Source organism: Lagenorhynchus albirostris, chromosome 17 (assembly GCF_949774975.1).
Source record: "Lagenorhynchus albirostris chromosome 17, mLagAlb1.1, whole genome shotgun sequence".
Classification (NCBI taxonomy): domain Eukaryota; kingdom Metazoa; phylum Chordata; class Mammalia; order Artiodactyla; family Delphinidae; genus Lagenorhynchus; species Lagenorhynchus albirostris.
Window position 1 is genome coordinate 592,633 of NC_083111.1, and position 26,059 is coordinate 618,691.

At 41.3% G+C, this 26,059-nt stretch overlaps 1 protein-coding gene across 8 annotated transcripts in view; it reads left to right on the plus strand.

Moving 5' to 3' along the window:
* Positions 1-16,629, plus strand: part of UBE2V2 (ubiquitin conjugating enzyme E2 V2) — a 33,212-nt gene extending 16,583 nt beyond the window's left edge. For 3 of the 8 annotated variants that reach the window (XM_060128295.1, XM_060128297.1, XM_060128296.1), the window contains exons 2-4: positions 197-345; positions 4,882-5,007; positions 11,870-12,743. In XM_060128295.1, the coding sequence (XP_059984278.1) occupies positions 197-345; positions 4,882-5,007; positions 11,870-12,016 (422 nt within the window). In that variant the 3' untranslated portion in view covers positions 12,017-12,743. Of the gene's footprint in view, positions 1-196; positions 346-4,881; positions 5,008-11,869; positions 12,744-13,953; positions 14,078-14,538 lie in introns of those variants that run through there. The other 5 variants (XR_009536505.1, XR_009536507.1, XR_009536504.1 and 2 more) reach the window with 5 other exon arrangements.
* The last annotated feature ends 9,430 nt before the right edge of the window (positions 16,630-26,059 follow it).

Below are 26,059 nucleotides of genomic sequence, written 5' to 3' on the forward strand. Positions count from 1 at the left end.
ACAGTGCTTTCTTTAGCGTTTTCATTTTGAAGGGTTTTTAGATTCAGCATTTTTGGGGGCAGAATGCTTTTTAAAGGGAATTTTGTCTTTTTGGGAAATAATTTTTAAAGGTTAATTTGGGAAAAGCTGAATTTGAATATGTGTAGCCCTTATAATTATGAGCTTTTTACATTTACATTGACATTCTTTTGTATAGGCGTTAAAGTTCCTCGTAATTTTCGCTTGTTGGAAGAACTTGAAGAAGGACAAAAAGGAGTAGGCGATGGTACGGTTAGCTGGGGCCTGGAAGATGATGAAGATATGACACTTACAAGGTGGACAGGCATGATTATTGGGCCACCAAGGGTCAGTGCTATAAATTACATATTTTTTTCTATTAATATTTATTGTCACTTTAGAGTAAGCATTTTATTTTATTATATTGATATTAAAATAAATAATTATGATAACTTTAACTGAAACACTTCCTCACCTTTTACTTATTTTGTATACATTTATTGATGCTTGATTTTCTGGAGGATTGGGGGGAAAAGACCGATACAATTATTGCTGCCAAAGTGTTTGCAGTTGAGTAGAGGAGAAGAAATGAACACAAATGATAGATTCTGAATATGGCAGAGAAAGTTCACTGCGGGACTTTAGAATATGTTTCTTCTAGCTGGAATAATTGAGGAAAGCTGAACAGTGGAGGAAGTTGCCTTTGGAATGAGCCTTAAAGGACTGGCTGGTAGGATTTCAGAAGGTGGTGATGGGGATGGAGAACATTCCAGATAGAGAGGAGAAAAGGTGAGGAAATGGAGGGGTATTTGGGAAGAGCAAAGAGTGTATTTTGATGTAACATGTTACTAACCTGCTGTGTGTGTCATCAGGGTTTCTAAATTGGTTTGTGTTGAGTGCACATTGCTGTTGGCCAGTGACAGTTGACTCGCCATGGAAATGTTCTGGCCTCCATGTTTTCATCTATAAAATATGTAGACGAGGCTGATTCTTGCATGTTTTCTAGCATTGCTGGCAACAGACCTGTTGTTTTATTCTTAGGTCTTTCTCAAGTTTATGACTTTCTATTTTTACTCAAAATCTTTTTCAGACTCTGGGAAATTTTTTTCTGCGTTGCATTCCTTACTCAAAGGCCCCATTTACTGCGCACCCTGCAGTGACTCTTGGAAATATGTATTGTATGTTTTTTGACTTGTTGGAAAGAACACAAATATGAAGGTTTTCTTAGTCTTTGGTTTTGTATATTGTTTGCTGCCTGTGATGGGAGCATTTCAACTGTTTTGCTGTTAGGTAGAGTTTAGATTTCCTCTTTATTTTTTCTAAAAGGAAAATGGTCAGGTAATTAGCAATGTTAACTTTAGAGAATGAATTAATGTATGTTTTGCATTTTCTGGTATTCCTTTGCAGAATTTGTGCACTCTGCTAAACTAACAAGTTCCCTCTTCCCTCCAGTGCTCTGATTTTTCCATAAGACATGTGAGGAAGGAAATAAAATCCTGATGGTTAGAATTCTTGATGTTTTATAACTTGGTATTTGTAATGAAAACCTTGATTTTCACTGCCTGTGAACAGTATCACCATATGGTCTTTTTGGTAAAAGTAAGTGCTTATAATAATGAGCATTCTTATCTAATGAACAGCTTGAAGATTGGACAGTCTGAACTGGGTGGAGTATACATTCGAAATGATTTACATTTGGTTTTTCTCCAGTCGCTACTTCTAAGAGACTTTAAGAGTGTTTTGGAGTTTGTGCATAAGACCCCCCATGATTCTGTGGGCTGCCCTGTAACCTAGTTCACAAGTCTCTCTCACCCGGTTGGGGTCATCAGCAGGACCCCCGAACTAGCTGTTTCCTGGTGTCACTGAACCACAGGAAGCTCGCTGGGTTGCTGTGCCCAGTGGGAGCCAAGGCTGCTGTAGGGTCGGATGGGGCTAGGCCTGCTTGCAGGGGGCGCAGAGACAGGATGCTGCCCCCTGCCGCTTTCTGCTGGTGGGGGTTGTCTTGGAGCCCCTTCCCCTTTCTGTGGAGCGGGAGGCACCCCTGAGAGGCCCTGTCCTTCCAGCCAGGCTTTCCAGCCAGGCTTCCCCGCCTGCTGAGGCCTGGGGGGCTGGGTGAGAGTGGGCGGTCCCAGCACTCATTCAGCTGCTCAGCTGCCTTTTAATAAAACCTGCAGGGGCGGCATCTCGGCTTAGTTGGTTTTTCTTTGGAAGGTGCCAGATTCAGAACAATTTTGTCCCCAGCTTTAGGGTAACAGGAGAATTCCTGCCTCAGCATTCTGTTACTTGGTTAGTTGTTTCTCGGTTTTGTATATGGTTTTTATATGTTACTAAGATCCCTGGTTTTTTATGTTTTTCCACTATTTATTTGGATTTATATAATTAGCGATTTTGTTTTTCCATATATGTTTGTGTATTAAATTTTCTAAGCAGTATTTTTTAGCATTAGATGTTTAGTAACATTTCCAAGTTTCCTTATATGTATACTTACTTTAGAAGTTTTGAGAATTAAATGAATTAATAATTAGACAATAAGAGAGTATGTGTAGTACATAATTAATAAACATTAGTTCCTTTTACTACTCTCTTTTCTGTCACTCTTTTCTTAGACAACAGAAAGACTTGGCTGTTAATTTAAAATTCAAGGGTGATGAAATTAATCAAAGGTACCAAAAGTTAGGATGTTTAATCATTGTAGGCTAGCTTAGATTGAGGTATAATTTGCATATAGTGAAATGCATAGATATTAGCATGATTTTCGACAAATGGAGCCTGTTACCCGCACCCATGTCAAGATACAGAACATGTCTGTGCCGCCAGCAATTCCCTGTGCCCCTCCCCGCCCTGCCCCAGTCTCTACTCCCTACCTAGAGTAGTCTTGTGTGCGTAGGACTTCGTGCCAGTGGAGTCGTGCAGTGTGTGTGCTTAGAGGCCCGCTTCTTTTGACTTGGCATATAATGTCTCGGGATCAGCTGTGTTGTTCCAAGAAGTGGGTAGTGGTGTGTTTCACAGAGATGCCACAGTGTGCTTATCGCTTCTCCTGATCACAGTACTCCCTGCCCATTACAAGTAAAGCTGCTGTGATTACAAGTCTTCTTGTGAACATAGGTTTGTTTCCATTTCTCTTGGATAAAATGCCTAGGAATGGCATGCCTACTTGGTAGGGGAGGTGTGTGCTTATTTATCTTTATAAGAAAATGCCATATTGTTTCCAAAATGATTGTACCATTCCCTACAACCAGCAAAGTATGAGAGTTCTAGTTGTTTCCATGTACTTTGAGTATTTTTAACAGTATGGAATTTCTCAGGGGCTATTTAAGAAAAATTTTTTTTCCTTTTATTTCTTTTTTTATTGAAGTATAGTTTATTTACAATGTTGTGTTAGTTTCAGGTGCACAGCAAAGTGATTCAGTTATACATACATATCTATTTTTTTTCAGATTCTTTTCCCTGGTAGGTTATTACAAAATATTGAGTATCGTTTTCCCTGTGCTCTACAGTAGGTCCTTGTTGGTTATCTATTTTATGTATAGTAGTGTGTATCTGTTAACCCCAAACTCCTAATTTACCCCTCCCCCTGCCACTTTCCCCTTTGGTGACCATAAGTTTGCTTTTTATGTCTGTGAGTCTGTTTCTGTTTTGTATCATTTAAAAAAATTATTTTTAACGCAAGTTTTCTAGAGAGGCTGCTGTGCATGTGATTGGAGAACGACAGACCAGATGATTTCCTTGACCTTTAGTCCTGTTTAAACCTCTCCAGGTCCTGGGCATATTATTAATATATGTTTGCTGTTAAACTTGGATGAGTTTTATCCAGCTGTTTCTTTTTTAAAATATTGAAATATATAATAATATATGTATAAGATTGTTGTATACATTTTAAATTACGGTAGTTTAATAACCCAGACCTGACCTCCACTTGGGAGAACTCTTACTTAAGGGAGAGGAAGCTGTGGATCAGTTGGGGTAAGTGAAATCTATAGATGGTTAACTTCTTTTTTCCCATGTTTATACAGGAATCAACAGGTATGAAATTTGTCACTTCCATTTATTTTTTTACTTTCTTGTTTTAATTGAACGCTAATAAGTTTACCTAGTGAACAGAAGCCATAAGGATAAAGAAGAGTTAATTATAGGCATGAAAGTAAGCCTTGAAAAATCTAAAAGCATTAAGTCTGGTAGCTTTAAAATGGCTGTTTTATAATATGGTAATGTTCAACTTCTCGATTAAGAAACCCTGTTTTTAAATGATGTGGAAAAATAAAAGTTGGGTATTGTATCTCTGAATTTAGATAATGGAATTTAATGGACAACAAAATTAATGAAGTAGTAATGTAAATGTAACTAACAAGAGGCATGAATTAATTGTTCTAGTGCTGGACAATGGTATAATATGGTGTTTATACCAGAAGATATATTGATTGCTGTATAAATGGGGTAACCATATAATTTATTGTCCAGCCAGACCCTTTTGAGAATGAAATGAAGTATTATTAATAATTAATACAGGAGCAGTAAGAATAAACAGAATTGTCCTGGAAAAATGGGAACCTTTATATATGTGTGACCCAGGTCAAGCCACAATATGGACTTTTTAGTAAAATCTGAATTTAAGTGGTCTGTTTTTTCCTTTTAATTTGTTATAGGCATTGTCTGTGCCACAAAAGCAAGTTCTGATCATTTTGATATTACTTTGTAGAATTACTTAATTTTGTAAAATCTCTACTTTTAAGTGTGCTTGCTGCCTTTTTTCTAGCCATATAGATCAAATAAATGCGTAGAAAAGTAAATTCTTGATCATACAAGTGGTAATATTAAGTACATTTATATTGTACTTTCCCTCTTGATTAGCACTTCAATATTATTATTATTATTTTTGCCTTCCAGACAAATTATGAAAACAGAATATATAGCCTGAAAGTAGAATGTGGACCTAAATACCCAGAAGCACCTCCATCAGTTAGATTTGTAACCAAAATTAATATGAATGGAGTAAATAATTCCAGTGGAATGGTAAGTTAAAGTAGTCATTTTATTCTTACATAACCTATAAATATATAGTCAGGAGAATGTTAAAACAACAACAACAAAAGGACCTTTGTTTAGCGGAAAGTCTAAAACAGTTTATCTCATGTTGTTTTTCTCTTTTGAATGGACCTTTCCTTAAGAACCTTTATGTACTAGCCTAGATAGAGGTGAGGGTTTTATTAATTGCTTCAGTAGTCATATTTCAGCTGAATCCTTGTTTGGTGATAAGAAAGTCATTATTTCTGTTTGAATTAACATTTTTCTTTAGGGTTAAGGTACATTGGTGAGATTAAAAGGATGGATATTCATGAAGAGGAGGTTTTTCTTTGAGGAACAAGTATGTCTGTACGGGAACAGACAGTCGTGGTTGAGCATGGTTGTTTAAAGCAAATAAATCAAAATGATGTGCTCTGCCTGACTCACAGAAGGAAGTGAGCGGAAATAATTTCCAGTACGAGTCTTAGGTTCATACGAGTACTAGAACTTGAAGCGAAGGCTCTTGAGGTGCTGTGTTGAGAGCACCCTCACATGCAGAATACGTGTTAGGAAGCATGATAACGTGATGATAGTAGCATGAACATCATCTGTCATAGGAACAAAACGCTACCTTAACTTCTGTGTGCGCCTACTCATCCCGTCCCTGTGTTCCCTTTCCCCAGCAATGGTAATTAACACCTGGAGCATTTCTTTTGTGTTCTATCACTTTTTCTTTATAGTTTTAGCCCAGGTGTCACATCTGTACAGCTAGCCTTCCTTCCTCTCTCCCTCTTTCCTTCTCTTCCGTCCATCATCCATCCCACACCATGAGTTTATACCATCATCTCCAGTTCTGTTCCAACACTGCAGGGTGTTTTTCAGATTTCATCCTTTCTATGCTTGTAGTTCTTGCCTTCAGCAGTGAGAAACCTGCTTTCTGTTGCCCAGTGTGTTTACCTGCATGTGCTCAGTCCCCCTGTGTGAAAGCACACTTCCAGCAGCAGGCTGGGTCCTGGACACACAGCTGGCCGTCCGGCCCTCACCGCACCCCAGGGCTCCAGGTGGGCTGGCTCCTCCCTGCTGGGTGCACCGGACAAAAGCATGACCCTGACTGGAGGAGCGCTATTGGGCATCTCAGCCCTGGACCTGCTGGGCCACTCCCATACCTCCCTGCGTGCGGTGCGCCAGCCGGTGCTGGGCCCTGAGAGTCCTCCCTGCCCTGCCTGCTAGGGCATCAGTCCATGGACATTGTACAATGTGTTGATGTGTTCAGGTGTATAATCATCTTATCTTGTGGTTTCTATCTTTACACGTGTTTCTTGTTTCTTGCCTACTTTTGAAATGGCCATTCTCGATTCTTTTCATTGTTTCTGTTCTTCCAGTGGTTATTCTAGAAATTACACCATGCATGCTTAACTATTTCTGTGTCAGTAATATTAGGAGATGTGATGGAAGGAGGATTACGAAACAGTTTGAATTTACAGAAGGGATATTGTTTAGGGAATTTCTTTTATGACATACAACTTTGCCTTTATGAGGAAGACATTTTTGTGAAATTTCTTTACCAGGAATAGCTGTTCTTCACAACTGCTGGTTTGTTTTCATATTATAGACTCTGCAAATTAGGTAATTCATAGTGAGTTCTACATTGTTGTGGGAACTAGGAAATTCAGGATTAAATTTCAGACCTGCCTTACGAGCTCATCTGATCTCATTTTGGACATTATGCGTCCTTCTCTGCCTCTCCTCCTTAAACCCTCTAGCATTAAGGTCTGTTAGTCTTTGTTGAAAATGTAACTCGAGTCCGATTTTACTTTTCTCCTTACGTTGCCACCGAGTAAATGTTAGCCATCATCTCTTGTCTGGGCCCTGCACAGCCTCTCTGATTCTCCTGCTTTACCTCCCCCAGTCTTTACAAAGAAAGCAGCAGAGGGATCTTTCTGAGGCACAGGTTGTGTCCTGTCGCTTCTGTGCTTTAAAATCCTGCAGTGGCTTCAGCCACACGTGCACCCTCTCTGCCCTGGCTCCCTGGGGGCTCACGGTGCTCGCGGCCCTGCACACCTTTCCTTTCGCCTCAAGACCGTTGCACTTTCTGTGCTTCCAGGGTGGACATCCTTACGGACTCTTTCTTCACTTCGCTGTGTAAGTGTCACTCTCAGAGAGTTCTGTCCTGACTCCCAGTCTGAACTGTGTCTGTTTTGTTACTCTGCTACAGTCACTCTTTTATTCTTCCCCTTTGTAGCAGTTACTATAAATTATCATTTTTCTCTTTGTTTTTATTTTTGGCGTTTTTAAAAGAATTGTTTCTAACACACAGGCAGGTTTTAGAGAATGATGTAACCAACATCCTCCACTTACCCTCCTCAAATCTTAACCTTTTTGTCTTATTTGTAACAGGTCTTTTTTTAAAGAAAGACTGCATTATACAGAGTTAACTTTGTGCCTTTCCCGGTTTCCCCTTTCTCTTTCCTCAGAGGTGGTTCCATCTCAGATTTGGCATTTATCGTTTCATGCATGGTTGTACTTTTACTGTGCACGTTTGTGTATGCTTCTATGTTGTACCCCTTTTGTGTGCACTCATATGTCAGTGACTTTTTTTTTTTTTTTTTTTTTTTTTGCGGTACGCGGGCCTCTCACCGTTGTGGCCTCTCCCGCTGCGGAGCACAGGCTCCGGACGTGCAGGCTCAGCGGCCGCGGCTCACGGGCCCAGCCATTCCGCGGCATGTGGAATCTTCCCGGACTGGGGCACGAACCCGCGTCCCCTGCATCGGCAGGCGGACCCTCAACCACTGCGCCACCAGGGAGGCCCAAGCTCAGATTTTTTAAGATAAAAGTTTCTCCGTTAAATTGCTGTAGAACTCTCTAAAGGCTACTCTGAATTTCTGTGTTTATCTTGTGGTGGACCAGTAAAAATCAGTGCAAGGCCTTGGGCTGTTCCGTGAAAGGTGATTTCAGTGGCCCTGCTCTAGGACGTTCACGTACAAGTAGGATGTCTGCTGAGGTGGGGTCTGGGTGAGGCTTGTCTTCAGCTTGACTGACTTCCGCCCGGGCTCTTCCAGGGTTGTCCATGTCTGTCATGCTCACTGTGTGTAAGTGCCAGGACTGTCCATCCCTACCAACGCTTCATATAGTCAGGCTGGAGTGGGGACCTGGAAGCAGAGAAATTAAGTCCTGGTTTAATTATTGGAGCGTAGGTGTTTGTATAGAGTGACTGGATTAGGCATCAGGTTTTCTTTTGATTGATATTCATTGTGGTTTGATTTGCATTCCCCTAGTTAGGCACCTTTTCACCTGCTTATTGGCCATTTTTTTTTACCCTCTTTGGAGAAATGTCTATTCAGAACCGTCTAAAACGACAAGGATTTATTGTCTCACAGTCTTTGTGGGCTGGGACTGTGGCCCAGGGCCTTTCACAGGGCTGCAGCCCACATGCCAGCCTGTGCTGTGGTCTCTGCTGAAAGCTCGACTGAGGAAGGATGCAGCTCCGGCCTCACTCACGTAGGTGTTGGCAGTAGTCAGGTTCTCAGTCAGCCTTCAGTTCCTTATACACTATAGCCAGAGGCCACAGAGCAGTTCACAGCACAGCAGCTGGTTTCTGTCTGCAAAGCAGGGGAGTGAAAGCAAGAAAGAGCAGGATGGAAGCTGGAGTATTTTTGTAGCTTAACGTCAGAAGTCATATCCCAGCGTTCTGTCCAGCCCACACTCCAGGGAGGGGTCACATAGGACGTGAATGTCAGGAGTTGAAGATCTTCGGGAACCATCACAAAAGCTGCTGTCTTAGTTTGACTGCTGTCACAAAAAGACCATAAACTGGGGCTAGTTTGGACAGCAGAGATTATTTCTCACAAGCTGGAGGCTGGGAAGTCTGAGATCAGGGTTCCCACGTGGTTGGGTTCTGGTGAGGACCCTCATTCTGGGCTGCAGATGACTGACTTCTTGCTGGGTCTTCACGGGGAGGACAGAGCAAGTTCCAGTCTCGTTCTCTCCTAATCCCATCGTGGTGGCTCCACCCTTGGGTCCTCACCTAAACCTATTGATAATTACTTCCCAAGGTCCTCAGCTCCTGGTACCTTCCCGTGGTGGTTAGGGTTTCAGCGCATGAGTTTTGGGGGACACAAACATGCAGTCCATAACAGCTGTCTACCACGATCTACTTTGCCCACATTTTAATTGAGATATTGAGCCTTTATTATTAAGTTCTAAGAGTTCTTAGTGTACTGAACAAGAGCCCCTTGTCAGGTATATGATTTGCATGAATTTTGTTTCATTCTGTGGGTTGTCTCTTTGTTTTCTTGATGTTTTCAACACAAAAATTAAAAAATTTATATAGCCAATTTGTCTACTTTTTCTTTCATTGAAAGTATTTAGTTGTTATATCTAAGAAACCATTGTCAAATCCAACATCACAGAGATTTACTCCTGTTTTTTTCTAAGAGTTTTATTGTTTCAGCTGTTAATTTAGGCCTTTGATCCATTTTGAGTTAAGGGTCCAGCTTCATTCCTTTGCATGTGAATGTCCAGTTGTCCCAACACCATCTATTGAAGGGACTGTCCTTTCCCCATGGTTGACACACTTGTCAGAGATCTTTTGACTGTACGTGCATGGATTTACTTCTGGGTTCTCAGTTGTATTCCATTCCATTGATCTGCATTCTCAGTCGTTTTCCATTCCATTGATCTGTATGTCCATCCTTGTGTGAACACCACCCTTTGTTTTTGTTTGGTTTGGTTTGTTTGTTTGTTTTGGCCACCTGCGCGGCATGCGGGATCTTAGTTCACTGACCAGGGATCGAACCCGTGCCCCCTGCAATGGAAGTGCAGTGTCTTAACCACTGGACCGCCAGGGAAGTCCCACACCCTTCTTGATTACTGTAGCTTTGTAGTAAGTGTTCTTTTTCATATTGTTTCGGCTATTCTGGGTTCCTTGCATTTCCATATGAATTAAAGGATCAGCTTGTCCAGCTCTGCAAAAAAGAAAAGAAAAGAAAGGGCAGTTGAAATTTTGATAGGGATTGTGTGAAATCTGTAGATCAATTTGAGGAGGATTGTCAACGACTTTAAGCGTTCTGATCCATGTACATGGGATATTTTTGTCAACAGTTTTTTTTACAGTATTCAGTGTACATGGCCTACACTTCTGTTTCTTATCCTGTTGTAAATGGCATTGTTTCCTTGAGTTGCTTTTCAGATCATTCATTGCAAGCACACAGATGAGGTTTTGTTTGTGGATCCTGTACCCTGCAGCCTTGCTCTACTCGTTTATTCCCTCCAGCAGTTGCAGTTCCTTTAATGGCTGCCTTAGGATCTGTGTACAAGGCCACGGCATCTGCGCATAGAGATGGTTTCACTTCTTTCTTTTCAAAACCTTTAATTTCATCTTCTTGCCTAGTTGCCTGGCCAGAGCCTCCAGTTCAGTGTTGAGTAGCAGTGATGGCAGCAGATGTCCTTGTCTTGTCTTATCTCAGGAGGAAAGCTTTCAGTCCTTCACCATTGAGTGTGCTGTTAGCTGTATATTTTTTGTAGGTGCTCTGTATTGGGTTGATATACCTAGTTTGTTGAGTGTTTTTATCATGAAAGGTTGTTGGATTTTGTCAAAGCTATTTTGTGTCTGTTGAGATAATCATGGTTTTTGCTCTCTGTTCTGTTAATATGGTGTATTACATTGATTGATTTTTATATATTGAACCAACCTTGCCCTACTGGGATAAATCCCACTTGGTTGTGGTGCATAATCAAATTCTTTATATGTTGCTCAAGGTCAGCCATAGGTGAGAGTTTATGGCCTTCTCAGGTCTTTTGAGCCTGTACAGCCCTGCACATGTGTGTCTTCTAGATTCACAGGTGTGTGTTGGAACTTTTCAAAGCCTCACTGGACATCTCATTTCCCAGCTTTCCTGTGAAGTATTTGGTCACCTTCCTGCTTTCCTCTTACCACCTCCTCGCCCAGCAGAGGTGTAAACAGTTTAAGCAATTTCTTTAATTTAAAAAATTTTTTATTTTTTATTGAAGTATATAGTTGATTTACAGTATTATATTTGTTTCAGATGTATAACATAGTGATTCAGTGTATTTATAAATTATACTACATTTAAAGTTATTACAATATAATGGTTCTCTTTCCCTGTGTTGTACAGTACATCCTTGTTGCCTACTTTGTACATAGTAGCTTGTGTCTCCGAGGTGTCACACAATTGACACTGGTTATTTTTGGCAAACACCAGGTGGAGGGGTGGGCCGGGGACTAGGTGGTCCTCCGTGGGTGAGTTCTGAGGTCAGACAAAGAGAAACCCCATGGGAGGGGTTTTCCAGGGAACTTTCAGGCAGGCCGAGAGATGGCAGGTACCTGGGGGTGAGGCTTTGAAGGAGCTCCAGCCCCATCCTGCCAGTTTCCTGCAGTGGAAGATGAATTTAGCACAGTGTGGAGAACACACGGGAGAGAGAGCTCTGAAAGCAGAGGTCAGGGTTCGCAGTTCTTTCCTTAATCCTGGTGGAGGTCATTGCCCAGACTTTGGGTCGTGGCATTGGGAATGGAGAGAAACCTTATCAAGACCTTATCAAGAAGGAATTGGTAAATATGTTTACGTGTAGCTATTTTATATAACATTTGTTTATTTCTGATGACCGAAGTTCCCTACACGTTTACAGAAAAGCTCCACACGAAAAGGACACAATTTTTTAGGAAACACCTGTTGAAGAAGGAATATTTTCCCTAAGTATTATATGAACCAGTAGTTTCATAATGTTCGCTTTGTGAAAATAGAGCCAAGCTATGAATTTTTAGAAGTACTTCTTATCAAAGTGCGTCTAGTGAGTTGGTGGCCGACCCCGCTACACTCGGCAGCTGACTTTCCTCTTCTTCCCCTCCTTTCAGGTGGATGCACGGAGCATACCAGTGTTAGCAAAATGGCAGAACTCATACAGCATTAAAGTTGTACTTCAAGAGCTAAGACGTCTAATGATGTCCAAAGAAAATATGAAGCTTCCACAGCCACCAGAAGGACAAACATACAACAATTAATTTTAGTGGATTTAAAACTTGTCTTAAATCAACAACCTTCTATTCATGTTAATGTCTTGATTAAATATCACAATGCAAAATACCCACACATTAAGTAAGATAATTCCAGCTGGTAAACATGACCTGGACATCTGTAAGAGTATATTTAATATATGTACACCCATTATGTTTTCAGGTAACAGGAGGAAAATTCAGCACAGTTTTTTTTCTTGTTAAGGCACCGTCATTTAAGCATGAACCTGGAGTACTCAGAGTGGAACTCAGGTTTCCAGGTGGAAGAACAGCAAGAAGTGTCAGATGGCTGTGCAAGCAGATGTGTTTCTGAAGAGAAAGCCCAAGAAGGAAAACCCAGAATGGCGTGCTCTCGCTTAGTGAAAGAGCTTCCGTTGAAATGGTCTAAAGTGGCAGGTACAATGAATATTGTCACAAAACGTGTTCATTTTCGAAGCGGTATAGGTGCTGACTACTAGTAGTATCAAAAATACGTTCAGGATTGTTTTGATACCTGTATTTATAATAAAATTGTTGTGGGGAGGTGGACGGATTTCCGTTACAAGCTGTTCCTGGGTGTTCCATGTACCAGACGCGGTGAAGAGTTGTTTACAGTCTTTGTTGGACAAACCATGCATTTACATTTAAATGAAATCAACGAAAAGGAAATAGATATATGGATATGTGATTTTGAGATTAACGTTAGTCTTAAATTGTAAATAAAATGTGGAATGTGTCCTCAGAAACTGTGCCATTTCTGTTATATTGATGTGGTATGTATACAGTAACTTGCTGAGGTAGCAGAAATCGGAATTATTGTAGCCTTCCCCTATACACACCTTTTATTATTTATCCTATATTGTATACTTCTTGCAAATTGGAATTTGTGGAGTATTTAACAGTACAGATTACCTAATAAGTTTAATTTCTTGTTAGGAGAAGGAGGAATCCCAGGTATTATGTTTTGAAGTTGATTTCACCAGAAATATTGTTAAGAAAGATGTTTGAGTTCTAGCAGTTTTTATAGAATTAGAGATCGCAAATTATCCAAACATACGTTCCAGTTTTTCTTCATAATATCTGCCCCCAGTGCTCTTCGCACTAACTGGGGTTAGTTTTGTTCACTTATCCTTTGCCTTGGCAGCTACATAATTCTGAATTGAAAGTCCACCTGTGCTCTGCTTTACCAGAGTGACGAGGCTTTCGGATGCCGTTTTTCATCTCACAGCGCTGGGGCGTACTACTTTGTTGAAAATACTTCTCTCTTATGGGTTCTGTTTTCTGAAGAAAATAGTAAGGTGGTCATGTAACAAGGACAGATTTCTCAACCCTGACATGTTTTTATCAAGTGCATTCAAAGTTAAAGCTCTGAGCTACCTTTTCTTGGCCAGTAATACTTTAAAGTCAGTGGCAGTTTATCTAAATTTGCTAATTTCAATATGGCTTTTTTTTTTTTTTGGCGGTATGCGGGCCTCTCACTGTTGTGGCCTCTCCCGTCGCGGAGCACAGGCTCTGGATGTGCAGGCTCAGCGGCCATGGCTCACGGGCCTAGCCGCTCTGCGGCATGTGGGATCCTTCCGGACCGGGGCACGAACCCGTGTCCCCTGCACCGGCAGGCGGACTCTCAACCACTGCGCCACCAGGGAAGCCCTCAATATGGCTTTAATTATCAAAGATGTTTAAAGTGACACATAGAGAATGTATACATACAAATTAGTGCATGTGTAATTTATTAAAATAGGTTTGAAATGAACTATTACCTTGGCATACATTCTTAAAAATTTTAAGTGGTTGAGATTAAGTGGAATTACACTGATATCCTATGTGAGAGTGGTGGTTCCTGACAGTCTAAATCGGTCTCTAGTGACCCCTTCCCCACTGGGAGAGCGTGTCCTGTCATATGTGGGCGCTGATAACCATCTGAGTGCTGTACATTGTTTCTACAGTGGTGGGCTGAGAGCCTGGACACCTTGACCTCTGGTCCACTCTCCTTTCCCCGCACCCGCTGTTGTGAAGGACTCCCCCCCACAGGTGTGTGTTGCCTTCGAAATTTGGTTGAAAGGCTAGCAGGTGAGACTGTAGGGGATGATCATGTGTTAATAAAGATTGCAAAGTAAAATATTTGTCCTGTTAGGTCAGTGTTATGCTTTAATGGTTTTAATTACTAATTTTCAGAATCCCTCATTTAAAAATATTTTTTCTAGTATTTTAAAGTAATGGCATTTGTTGTTACAGGTTTATGTGTGACTTTTCAGGATTTTGGAACATAAACATTTATAAGAGGTGGTCAATGGTATTTGAGTTTTTTGGGTGTAAAATTTTTTTAAAAATTATAATTTTAAATTATCTTTTTAAAATAATTTATCACACTTCAAATTTGAGTAAGTGCCTGGGGAGTGAATTAGTTTGACTTGCATATGGTTTATTAGTCTGGATTACTTAATACCAATTCATTAATTTAGCTTCTTCCCACTAAGTATATATTGTTATTGATGAATATGCATGAAATTCATATTGTTTTGAAAATTTAGAGTACATGGCTGGAAAATATCAATGTGTTTCCCACCCTGGATTTGGTGTGAGACCATGTGGGCGGCTCTGGAAGACGCATCGTGAGGTATAGACTTCGGCCAAAGCTGTGCTCACTCTTCTCATGGGTACACAGCCGTGCTTGCATGTACACGTTAAAGAGTGTAAATGCAGATGATGCTGTCTAGTGTCATGAATAACAATTTGGGGAGTTATTTAAGGAATTTTTTCCCCCAGATTTTCTCGGTAAGTATATTTTTTAGACATATATGTGAAGCATTATAGTATAATTAATTGCTGGGAAGGATCTAAAAGGCACTGATTTCACTTTTCTGAGAAGTAACAGTATGATTTTCCAGTAACAACTTGATTGGCTTTTGGTTGTGTTCACAAAAAGATTGCAGCTCCGAAGATTTTGGAAAGCATTTGTATTTTGTATATAAAACAGAAACGTTATGAAAAGCAGTGGATGCAGCGTATTACAGGCTTGATAGGAGCGTTAGCAGTTAATTCCTACCCAGTACTGTGTTTATTGACAAGCAAAATGTATGGAAATAGAATATCTTTTATGCTAAAATTAATATGCCTCTTTGAAGTTACTAAACAGTAGATGGAAATCTTATCATAGGTCATACTGAAAATGTTGGCTATTTTAAAAGTATAGTGGAATACTGAAAAGATACACCATAAGTATTTTCTGAAGGGAAAATTATCGACGTATTTGCTGACACAGAAAATAAATGACAAGTCAAAACTGTCATCCTGTGAAATAAGGGAGTTTGAGGGAATCATGGAGTGAGTACGTGATTTTAAAGAATCACTGGATGTGAAGAGGTTGCCCATTGTGTTTACGTACATCTCTAATGGGACATTCTCACCTAAAAAATTCCTAAAGGTCCTCTGCATTTCATTTTTACATGTAATCTAAAGATCAGTACAGAATTTTTTCTGCAACTTCATTTATGAAATCAGTGATAAAATCCAGATAGATTTCACTTTCTTAACTTAGAAACATTCCAGGAATCATCCTTTCTCCAGTGGGTAGCTGACCAGATACCATGTAAGGATTGTGCAGTGGCCCCTCTGCTCCAGATGTAGACTTACCATGTGAATTCTTTTATCTTGTCTTAGTTGAGTACTGAGCAGCTGCTTACATCTGTCTGAGATTTTGGCAGCCAAAAGATTATACAAAAGTAAAGGTAATATTCCACCTCCAAAGGAAGACTAATCTCTGGCACTGAGAAACCAATGAAGTGAGAAACCCCGTGGTCAGTAAAGAAGCAAATCTTTGAATTCATTGAGAGTGAAAACTGTTCCTTGTTTGTTCAGTGCAGTTGAGTAATTAAAATATTGTTCAGAGATTATGGGGAAACATTAAACAATGGAGTGTGTGTATTCTTCCTTCATCTGATATAATAGCTTTTTTTTTTTAAACAGGCTTTTAACAATAGATAATTTTACAGAGTAATCTGGAAAATTAACAGTGTAATGTAAAGTGAGGTTTCGACAGGACACGTACATTAAAATGTAGTAAGATTAGTTATAATACTTAATGTCATGTTTTTTGGGTCCAAAGACTCTTCCAATCAACAAGCATGGTAATTGTGAGTGCTTATTACACAGGGTGAGACTTTATAGCCTTTGTAGTTTGTCAGCCCTTAATTTGAGGGAAAAAGGTAGATTTTCTCCACAGTGGATAACTGACAAAGAGAAATGTATTGTTTTACTGCTTCTCAAGCCACATTGTCCAAATAAGTAGTGATTGCCAGATGTCCAGATTATATCCACTATCATAAATTATCTTTTTATTGCTGTAATTTAAAAAATCATCTTAATACTCAAGTAAAAGTAATTGAGTTCACAAGAAAAGTAAAATATCTAATTGCCTGGGTTTCTTAATCTTGAGTAACATACGGACTTCTTTAAGGAGAACAGTAATTCTTTTGGACTCAGTATTGTCTTGAATTATTTTTGTTAAAACATTGTTTAATGCATAAAATTGTATCAATGCAAATGTATAAACTTCTTAGTCCTATAAAATTATAAAGCAAATTAACACAATTACATAGTAATTAAAATGTAAAAGACTTTAATATTGAGGATGTTTTATTGAATTACTCTCTACTTGCAATGTAAATATTTTCGTCTCTTCTTGGCTTTTTGTTGTTGCCATGTCTATATTAGAGTGTGCGGCTGGACCTCAGATTTTTCTTACCTTTTCTCTCTTGACAAACTGGTACAAAAAACCTTTGTTGTGTTATCTGACCTTCATTTGGTATAAATACAGTTCCCGCATTAGGTCCCCCTCTGTTCTGTTCACCAGAGAACTAAAATTCCTGAGTCTTGATTCAACTTTGAGACCACAGTTGTCTTAAACCCTTGATTCTTGAGAATTACTGTGCTACTCACTTTGCTGTGTTTGTGGCCCTGTATAGAAATAAAAATGATTTATGATTGGTGATGGTAGGTAAACTGATATAGTAAGATCATTTTAAATTTGGGTGACACATTTTAATCCGTTAGGTTTTAAAGCTTAGTGCTAAGAGGTGCTGGATACATTTATTGGTTTAGAAAATAAACTGCGGTTGAAAGTGGCTCCTTTCTCTGTTTGTGCCTCTGTACTGTCCATCGTCCCCTGGTGAATCTCCCGCACCTGTCATCTCTCTAGCTCCCTTCTATCAGCCTATGGCCACTGCTGTTCTTGCGTTCTGTTGCTCTTTGAGTGGATCCCTTTAAACCCCTTTTCCCCATCATTCTGGATGTGGTCCCCTCACATCAGCCGCAACCATGAATTTGAAGACTGCTTATGAGAGGTAGCTCGCCCGTTTGCTGTGCTCTGGCTCCTTCCTGCCTGTGCCCTTTGTTTACCACCTGTGCCCTCACTACCTGGGTCCTCTCCAACCTTCTCTATGCCTGATTTGCAGATCTTCTCCTCACCTGTCACCGTTGTCCTCCTTGACACAGTGTCCTTGTGTGTGATATTTTTGCTTCATTTGCCTCTGAGAGTTGATGTCCAAGCTGCCCATCACAGTAATAAAATTTTAATATTATTTATAAATGTATTCTAAGCATTTAATATTCTTTGAATTTAAAAATATCCCCAGAGTATATTTTTTGAAGCTAAACATCAGAATTTGGATGTTTTCTTATTTGAGATATTTAAGATTATGAGAAATACCATTTTTGAAAACAATGTATTTGTCTACGAAGAAGTGTTAGAATCATTTATTTGTATTAAAAATTGTTAAAATGACTGCCAGAAACTAGGTGACTTTTTATGCGATGCAGAATCTACTGAGTTCTGCTCAGCAGGCAGGTTGGAGTGTTTTTTTCAACCCTCCCTGTGTTAAGTCCTTGTGAGACTGCTGCTTTAGGACATAAAGGTAGACAATACCATGGAGGTGATAGGTAGGCGCCAGTTCTGTCAGCCTTGGTGATCGAGTGGGTGACAGAGTCTGTGGTCCTCCTCTGGGGCTCCTCACTGGCAGAACCCAAGCGCCGTTAGCAATGAGGTTCTAAGCCGAACCGGGTCTGTAAATTGATCAACAAAGAGCAGCAGGGAGGAAGCTGATGGAAATCCTAGGGCCCTCCACCCCGTGGCTTTGGACCACTTAGCCCTGTACCCTTCAGTTCCTTCTGAGAAGGTCATGCTTACCCCATAGAGTTGTGGTGTCATGAAACAATATGAATGGTTTTAATCACAATCAGAATGATTAATCAGTAAGTGGTAGCTTTTAAAAATGTTATTAATCGAAGAACATTCACTTAAATTATGTCAAGATATGCATTTGCATCAGGTCTGTCCTCCTGTGTAAAGGGTGGGCTAACTTTCCAAGAGGTTACGTGAGGTCATATAGGAGGCTTCATTAAGCCGCTTGTGCTTTCTGGACGAAATTAATTTCTGCTCCTGGTTGAAGGCAGACAGATGGGCTTCTGGGTGCTAGTGAGACCTGGCATGCCTGTCATCCCTCCCCTGTCCAGCTGGGTGCAGTGGCCCTGGTGGATCCACCCCTGGATGGGCACCACTCCTGCCCTCCCACAGTCATGAGTGTTATCAGTGCATTTACGATTGTTTGCATTGTTGTTCTGACCAGTGCACGTTACAGGTGGTCCTGGAGGTGGTGTTGGTGTAGTTCATTCACGCACTCATCTCACACAGGTGGGGCATACACCTCGCTGGCCCACCAGAAACACACACCTTGACCTGAATCTCAGAGTAGCCCTGCGGAGGCTGGACAGTCCCCCTTTGAGCTGACTTGGTGTGAAACGCTGCCGGGCTCCTTACGGGGGAGGTGGTGACCAACACCTCAGTTGCATCCTCTCGTGCCCCCGGGGAGGGTGCTTCCTGGAGCCGAAGCTCTGCTGCTCCCAGTGGCCCGCTGTATCCTAGCCTGGAGGTGTGGGGCCCAAGGCCAGCAGAGCCAGGAGAGGAGGTTCTGTCATACCTACACGTTCCTTGTTAAGTCGAGATGTAAATGACATACCATAAAATTCACCTTTTAAACTGTTCAGCCCAGTGGTTTTTACCATATCCACAAGATTGTGCAAACATCACCACTAATTCTAGAACATTCCAGAATGATGGCTATTTGGGCTGTTTCCGTATTTTGGCTGTGATAAGTAATGCTGTTACAAACATTTGTATATGTTTTTATGAGGACATATGTTTTCATTTCTCTTGGAATTGCCAAGTCATAAGGTAGCTGTGTTTAGTCATTTGAGGAGCTACCTGGCTGTTTTCCAAAGTAGTTGTGCCATTTTACATCTCTACCAGCAGTTCTCCACATCCTCACCAGCACATTGTTGTTTGGCTGTGATTCTAGCCATCCTAGTAGGTGTAAAGTGGTATTTCGCTGCGGTTTTCCCCAGTCACTAATGATGCTGAGCATCTTTTTCCAAGATCACTGGCTATTTGTGTATTTAGAGAAATGTCTACTCAGGTCCTTTGCCCATATAAAAAATTGGTTTATTTGTAGTTTTATTGTTGAGTTGTAAGAGGTCTTATATATTCTGGATATTAGACCTGTATCAGATATATGGTTTGCAAATATTTTCTCCTGTTCTCTGGTCTGTCTTTTCACGTTTTTAAAAAATTTATTTATTTACTTACTTTTGGCTGCATTTTTGGTCTTCGTTGCTGCGCGCGGCCTTTCTCTTGTTGCAGCGAGTGGGGGTTACTCTTTGTTGCAGTGCGCGGGCTTCTCGTTGCGGTGGCTTCTCTTGTTGCGGAGCACGGGCTCTAGGCTCGCAGGCTTCAGTAGTTGTGGCTCACGGGCTCCAGAGCGCAGGCTCAGTAGTTGTGGCGCACGGGCTCAGTAGTTGTGCCTCGTGGCCTCTAGAGTGCAGACTCAGTAGTTGTGGCACACGGGCTTAGCTGCTCCATGGCATGTGGGATCTTCCCAGACCAGGGCTCGAACCCGTGTCCCCTGCGTTTGGCAGGCGGATTCTTAACCACTGCGCCACTGGGGAAGCCCCTCTTTTCACTTTTTTTGATACTATTTCTTTGATGCACAGATTTTTAAATTTTTATGCAACGTAATTTTTCTGTTTTTTTCTTTGGTTACTTGTAATTTTGATATTATGTCTAAGAAATCATTGCCTTGTCCAAGGTCATTGTGATGGTTAGTTGTGTTAGCTGGGCTAGGCTGTAGTAACCAGTTACTAAATCAAATACTAATCTGGGTCCTTTCAAGATATTTTGTAGATGTGATTAACATCTACGATCGTTGACGTTAAGTAGAGGAGCTTGCCCTCAATAATGTGACGAGACCTGATCCAGTCAATTGAAGGCCTCAAGAGCAAAAACTGAGGTTTCCTGGAGGAAAGTAAGTTCTGCTTCAAGACTGCAGTCAAGTCCTGCTTCAAGACTGCAGTCAAGTCCTGCCTGAATTTCCCGCCTGCTGGCCTGTCCCCACAATTACTTAAGCCAATTCCTTAAAATAAATATCTATCTCTGTGTCCTATTCTTTCTTTATCTGCCTATCATTTATCTATGATCTCCTGTTGGTTCGTTCTGATACAGTGACAAAAATTTACATCTGTGTTTTCTTCTAAGAATTTATACTTTTAGCTTTTACATTTAGGCCTTTGATCTGTTTTGAGTTAATTTTTGTATTTTTGTATGTATAAATTTTGCACGTATATATATCCAGTCATCTCAGCACCATTTGTTGAATGGTCTTGTATGCTTGTCAAAAATCAGTTGACCATATTTATATATGGGTTTTTTTTTTAACATCTTTATTGGGGTATAATTGCTTTACAATGGTGTGTTAGTTTCTGCTTTATAACTAAGTGAAATCAGTTATACATATGTTCCCATATCTCTTTCCTGTTGCATCTCCCTCCCTCCCACCCTCCCTATCCCACCCCTCCAGGCGGTCACAAAGCACCGAGCTGATATCCCTGTGCTATGCAGCCGCTTCCCACTATCTACCTACCTTATGTTTGTTAGTGTATATATGTCCATGCCTCTCTCTCGCTTTGTCACAGCTCATCCTTCCCCTTCCCCATATCCTCAAGTCCATTCTCCAGTAAGTCTGTGTCTTTATTCCTGTTTTACCCCTAGGTTCTTCATGACATTTTTTTTTCTTAAATTCCATATATATGTGTTAGCATACGGTATTTGTCTTTCTCTTTCTGACTTACTTCACTCTGTATGACAGTCTGTAGGTCCATCCACGTCTCTGCAAATGGCCCAATTTCATTTCTTTTTGTGGCTGGTTAATATTCCATTGTATGTATGTACCACATCTTTATCCATTCCTCTGTTGATGGACATTTAGGTTGCTGTCCTGGCTATTGTAAATAGTGCTGCAGTAAACATTGGGGTTGCATGTGTCTTTGAATTATGTATGGTTTTCTTTGGTTATATGCCCAGTAGTGGGATGGCTGGGTCGTATGGTAGTTCTATTTTGAGTTTTTGAAGGAACCTCCATACTGTTCTCCATAGTGGCTGTATCAACTTACATTCCCATTTTCATCCTTTTTTTAAAAATTTTTATTTAATTTTATTTATTTGGCTGGGTCAGGTCTTAGCCGCGGCACGCGGGATCTTCATCGTGGCATGCGAAATCTTTTGTTGCGGCGCACGGGCTTCCCTCTAGTTGTGGCGCTTGGGCTTAGTTGCCCTGCAGCATGTGGGATCTTAGTTCCCGGACCAGGGATGGAACCCATGTCCCCTGCATTGTAAGGTGGATTCTGAACCACTGGACCACCAGGGAAGTCTCTCTTCCTTTTCTTATTAAAAAAAATATTTTTTTGGAGATCTAGATTTTACTGTGAGCAGTTATAGCGATTGTCAGGTTTTGTACCAATTATTTCTAGCAGTAACAATTCATTAAGAATTGGATAAAAGACCAGTTTGTATTTATGTTTTAACTAATCCAAGGGGGAATATTCTTGAAATGCTGTGTTATCCAGAACTGGTCCATGGGATTTTGTTCCTTCAGTCCTCAGTATACTTCTGAGCAGTGCATACTAACTTTCCATGAACTTGGTGGAGCTAATAAACTGTGGAGATCCAGTTGTTTCTAAGAGTCCAGTCAGTCTGAAAAAGCTACATACTGTATGATCCCAACTGTATGGCTTTCTGGTAAAGGCAAACAGTAAAAAGGTGAGTGGTTGCCAAGGGACTGGGGAGTGGCGGGGTGGTAGAGGGACGCCTAGGCGGAGCACAGGAGGTTTTTACGGCAGTCATACTGTCCGTAATGGTGGAGCCACGTCATTGTGTGTTTGTCACAGGCCATGAAATGTACAACACAGAGTGAACCCTCATGTAAACTTTGGACTTTAGTAAGTAATAATTAGGAGTGGTTCATCAGTTGTAGCAGATGTGCCACACTACCTAAGGCAAGATGCTAGTAATAGGAGAAACTGGGCTTCCCTGGTGGCGCAGTGGTTGAGAGTCCATCTGCCGATGCAGGGGACGCGGGGTCGTGCCCCAGTCCGGGAAGATCCCGCATGCCGTGGAGCGGCTGGGCCCGTGAGCCATGGCCACTGAGCCTGCACATCCAGAGCCTGTGCTCCGCAATGGGAGAGGCCTGCGTATCACAAAAAAAAAAAAAAAAAAAAAAAAAAAAAAAAGGAGAAACTGCAGGGAGAGAGGAAGTACATGGGTATTGTCTGTACATAAAAGTCCTAAAATTAGAGAAGAGAGATTGCAGGGAAAAATATCAAGTGTTTATTATAGCAAGATATAAATAATAAAACCAAACTTTTAGAGAGTAATTTTTTGAGATCCTTGTAATGTACGTGAGATTGATGTCTGGGAACTTCGCAGGTGAAGTCAGCAGTGGTAGAGACATACGTATTTTGTGGGTGTGTTTTAATTTGTATGTGAAGGTGTGGATTTTCTGAGTCACCGAGTGCAGCAGAGCTGCACCCTTGGCCACCACAGTAGCTCCTTGGCAGGGAGCCAGTCAGGCTCGCACAGTCCGAGGCCACAGCCAGGGGTGTGGGGTCCCCCAGCTGCATGTCCCCAGAGCCCAAGGCAGGAGTCCTGTACGAACCCTGCCCCTTGGGTGTCAGGCTGCAGAGGAAGGCGTGAGGTTACTGCTGAAGCCAGAGCTGACTGGGTTCTGGAATCGGGAAGTGGCAGAGACAGTAAGAATATAGAGGCAGATAGCACGCTATACTGCTTGTCACGGTTAATAGCCTGGGCACTGTGTACTGTTGACCTTAGTGGGGAGTGAATTGGCAGTGCTCAGGGTGAAGGGCCACTTAGAGAAAACCTGTTTTCTCTGTCCTGGTGGAGTTTGTAACAGCTGACAGTGACCACACTGACTTGACAATAAGGCTGACGCAAGGCTCCCAGAGAGAAATCATCTTGACATAACCCATCTTCATGTGTTACTTTCCAGAAAAGCTGCTCTGCTGTTTACAGGCACATGTGCTATCTTGGCCCTCTGGGAGCAAAAATTCGTTCACTTGACCAGAGGAGTTTTGCTAGTAGGCAGTTTTCTAAGAGAAATAGGACATTTGTTTATTTGTTTTACTGTTAGTTTAGCTAAATAAAAGCTGACAATTTGCAAACAGCAAAGTTGTTTCGTATCAGATACTTTATAGTTGTAAAAATGTGCAGACGTGTTTTATTACAATTGTCTGTCGTCATGTAGCACAGTAGAAACCAGGGAAGGGAGTCCAGACTGGGCAAAGCCAGTGTGTGTGTAAGAAACAAGTGTCCTGAAAGATTAATTACAGGCCAAATTCACATCCTCAGAGCATTTAGAGGCATTCCCTTTTTGACTCTGAAGGAGCACGGGTACCAACCTAGGTACCTAGAGCCCGGCTCACTTCCTTCCTAGCTCTAAGTTTGCTGGCGGAAGATCGAGGTGGATTCAACAGGGGAGCGGGGTGGGAATATGAAAGGTGAAGCCAGCCTTCTCCAGAGTGGAATGGGCCCAGTGGGCGCCCAAAGTGTCTGGTTGACCTTGTCAAGGGTGGTGTTGCAGCTGGAAGACTGACCTTGCTGAGCAGAAGCCCACGTTGCTGGGCCCACGTACAGTCCTCACCCACTACAGTGGATGCTGCCTGCACACACCCACTGTCTGCACTGAGGTGGTGATGGCAGGCTAGCTGACCATTCTGTCTGCTTGGGTGTTTGGGCAATGTTCTCTGCTGGGCATTAACCTGTGATCAGTGATCTTCACGCCTTGTGCCCGCTCCCAGAGGTCCATCTACACGCCTCTCCTGACCCCTTGTCTGTGACCTCCCGTTGTGCTCCTGCCAGGCTCGTCACCGGCCAGCGGGGCCCTTTGTCACTTCCCATAATCTTTTCAACAGAAGATTCTGGAACGATTGGTTACCCTTATGCAAAACTTCAACCCATACCTCACACCTAGAAGAAAGTTAATTCAAAATGGATCATAGAACGTGAAACCTATCAAACTTTCAGAAGAAAAAGTAGGAGAAAATCTTTAACTTTTGGGTGGACTAGGCAAAGTTTTCTTAGATAACAAACCAAAAGCAGGATCCATAGAACAGAAGTTAAGAACTGAACTTCACTGAAATGAATAACTTATGCTTTTTGGAAGACTCTGTTAGAGAATGAAAAGACCAGCCATAGACTAGAAGAAAATATTTGCAAGTCACACATCTAATTGTGGTCCCCCAAAGATGTCTGTCCTCATCCCCCAAACTTGTGAAGATGTAATGTTACAAGGCAAAGGGGAGTCAGGTTGAAGACGGGATGAAGGTTGCTCATCAGCTGACTGTGAGATGAGGTTATCCTGGTGGGCCCATTATGATCACAAAGGTACTGAAACGTGGGTGAGGGAGGCAACACAGTCCCTGTGACAGGAGAGGCTGGCTTTGAGGATGGAGAAGGGGCCCGAGGCCAAGGAGAGCGAGCGGCCTCTAGAAGCTGGAAAAAGTAAGAAGACGGCTCCCTTAGAGCCTGCAGGAAACCTTGATCAAGCCCTCCCGAAACCTTAATTTTAGCCAAACAGTGAGACATTTCAGGCTTCTGACCTTCAGAACTGTAAGGTAATAAATTTGTGTTGTTTTAAGCCCCTAAGTTTGTGGTGGTTTTGACAACAATTGGGAACTAATACACATATAAGACGTTAGTCCAGAAAATATATAGAACTCAAAACTTGCCAGTAAGAAAACAAACAACCCAATAAAAAGGCAAAAACTGAACAGACACTTCAGTAACAAAGAAATACAGATGGAAAATAAGCACATGATAAGATGGTCAACATCATTAATCATTAGGGAAATGCAAATAAAAACCAAATTGAGATACCGCTGTACACCTGTGAACGTCTTGAATTAAGATGCCCCAGGTGTTGGGGCAGACGTCAGTGAACTGGAGTTCTCATACGTTGCTGGTGGGTCTAAAATGGTGCATCTACTTCTGAAAATAGCTTGGCGGTTTCTTTAAAAGTTAAACACACATCTGCTATCTGACCTAGCGTTCCCATCCCTAGGTATGTACTCAAGACAATGAAAAGCATATGTCCGTACAAAGACATGAATACTCAGAATATTTGTAAGAGTCAAAAGCTGGAAACACCCAAATGTGTATCATCAAGTGAATGGGTGAACCAACTGTGTGTAACACCCATATGGTGGAATGCTATTCAGCAATAAAAAGGAATTTCAAAATAATTAGGCTGAGTGAAAGAAGACAGAGTACATATCATATGATTTTATTATATGAGGTTCTAGAAAATGCACTAATCTATCTTGACTACAGACCGACGGTTGCCTCGTGACGGGAGCATGAAGGAACTTGGGGATAATAGACATATTGTCTTGATTGTGGGGTGGTTTCATGTACGTACATGTGAGATTTACCAACTCGAACAACTCAGATGTGTGCTGTTTAACTTTATCCTCAATAAAGCTGTGAAAAGATGCAGAAAGGTTGAAAATAAAAGGAGGAAGACAATGCAAACAGTATACAAAGACAACTTGCTGAAGGTAAAGCAACCTGATCACTGGGAAACATCAACATCCTACGTTTATACCCAGTTAAGCATAGCCTTGAAATAGGCACAGAAAAAAATTACAGAAAAT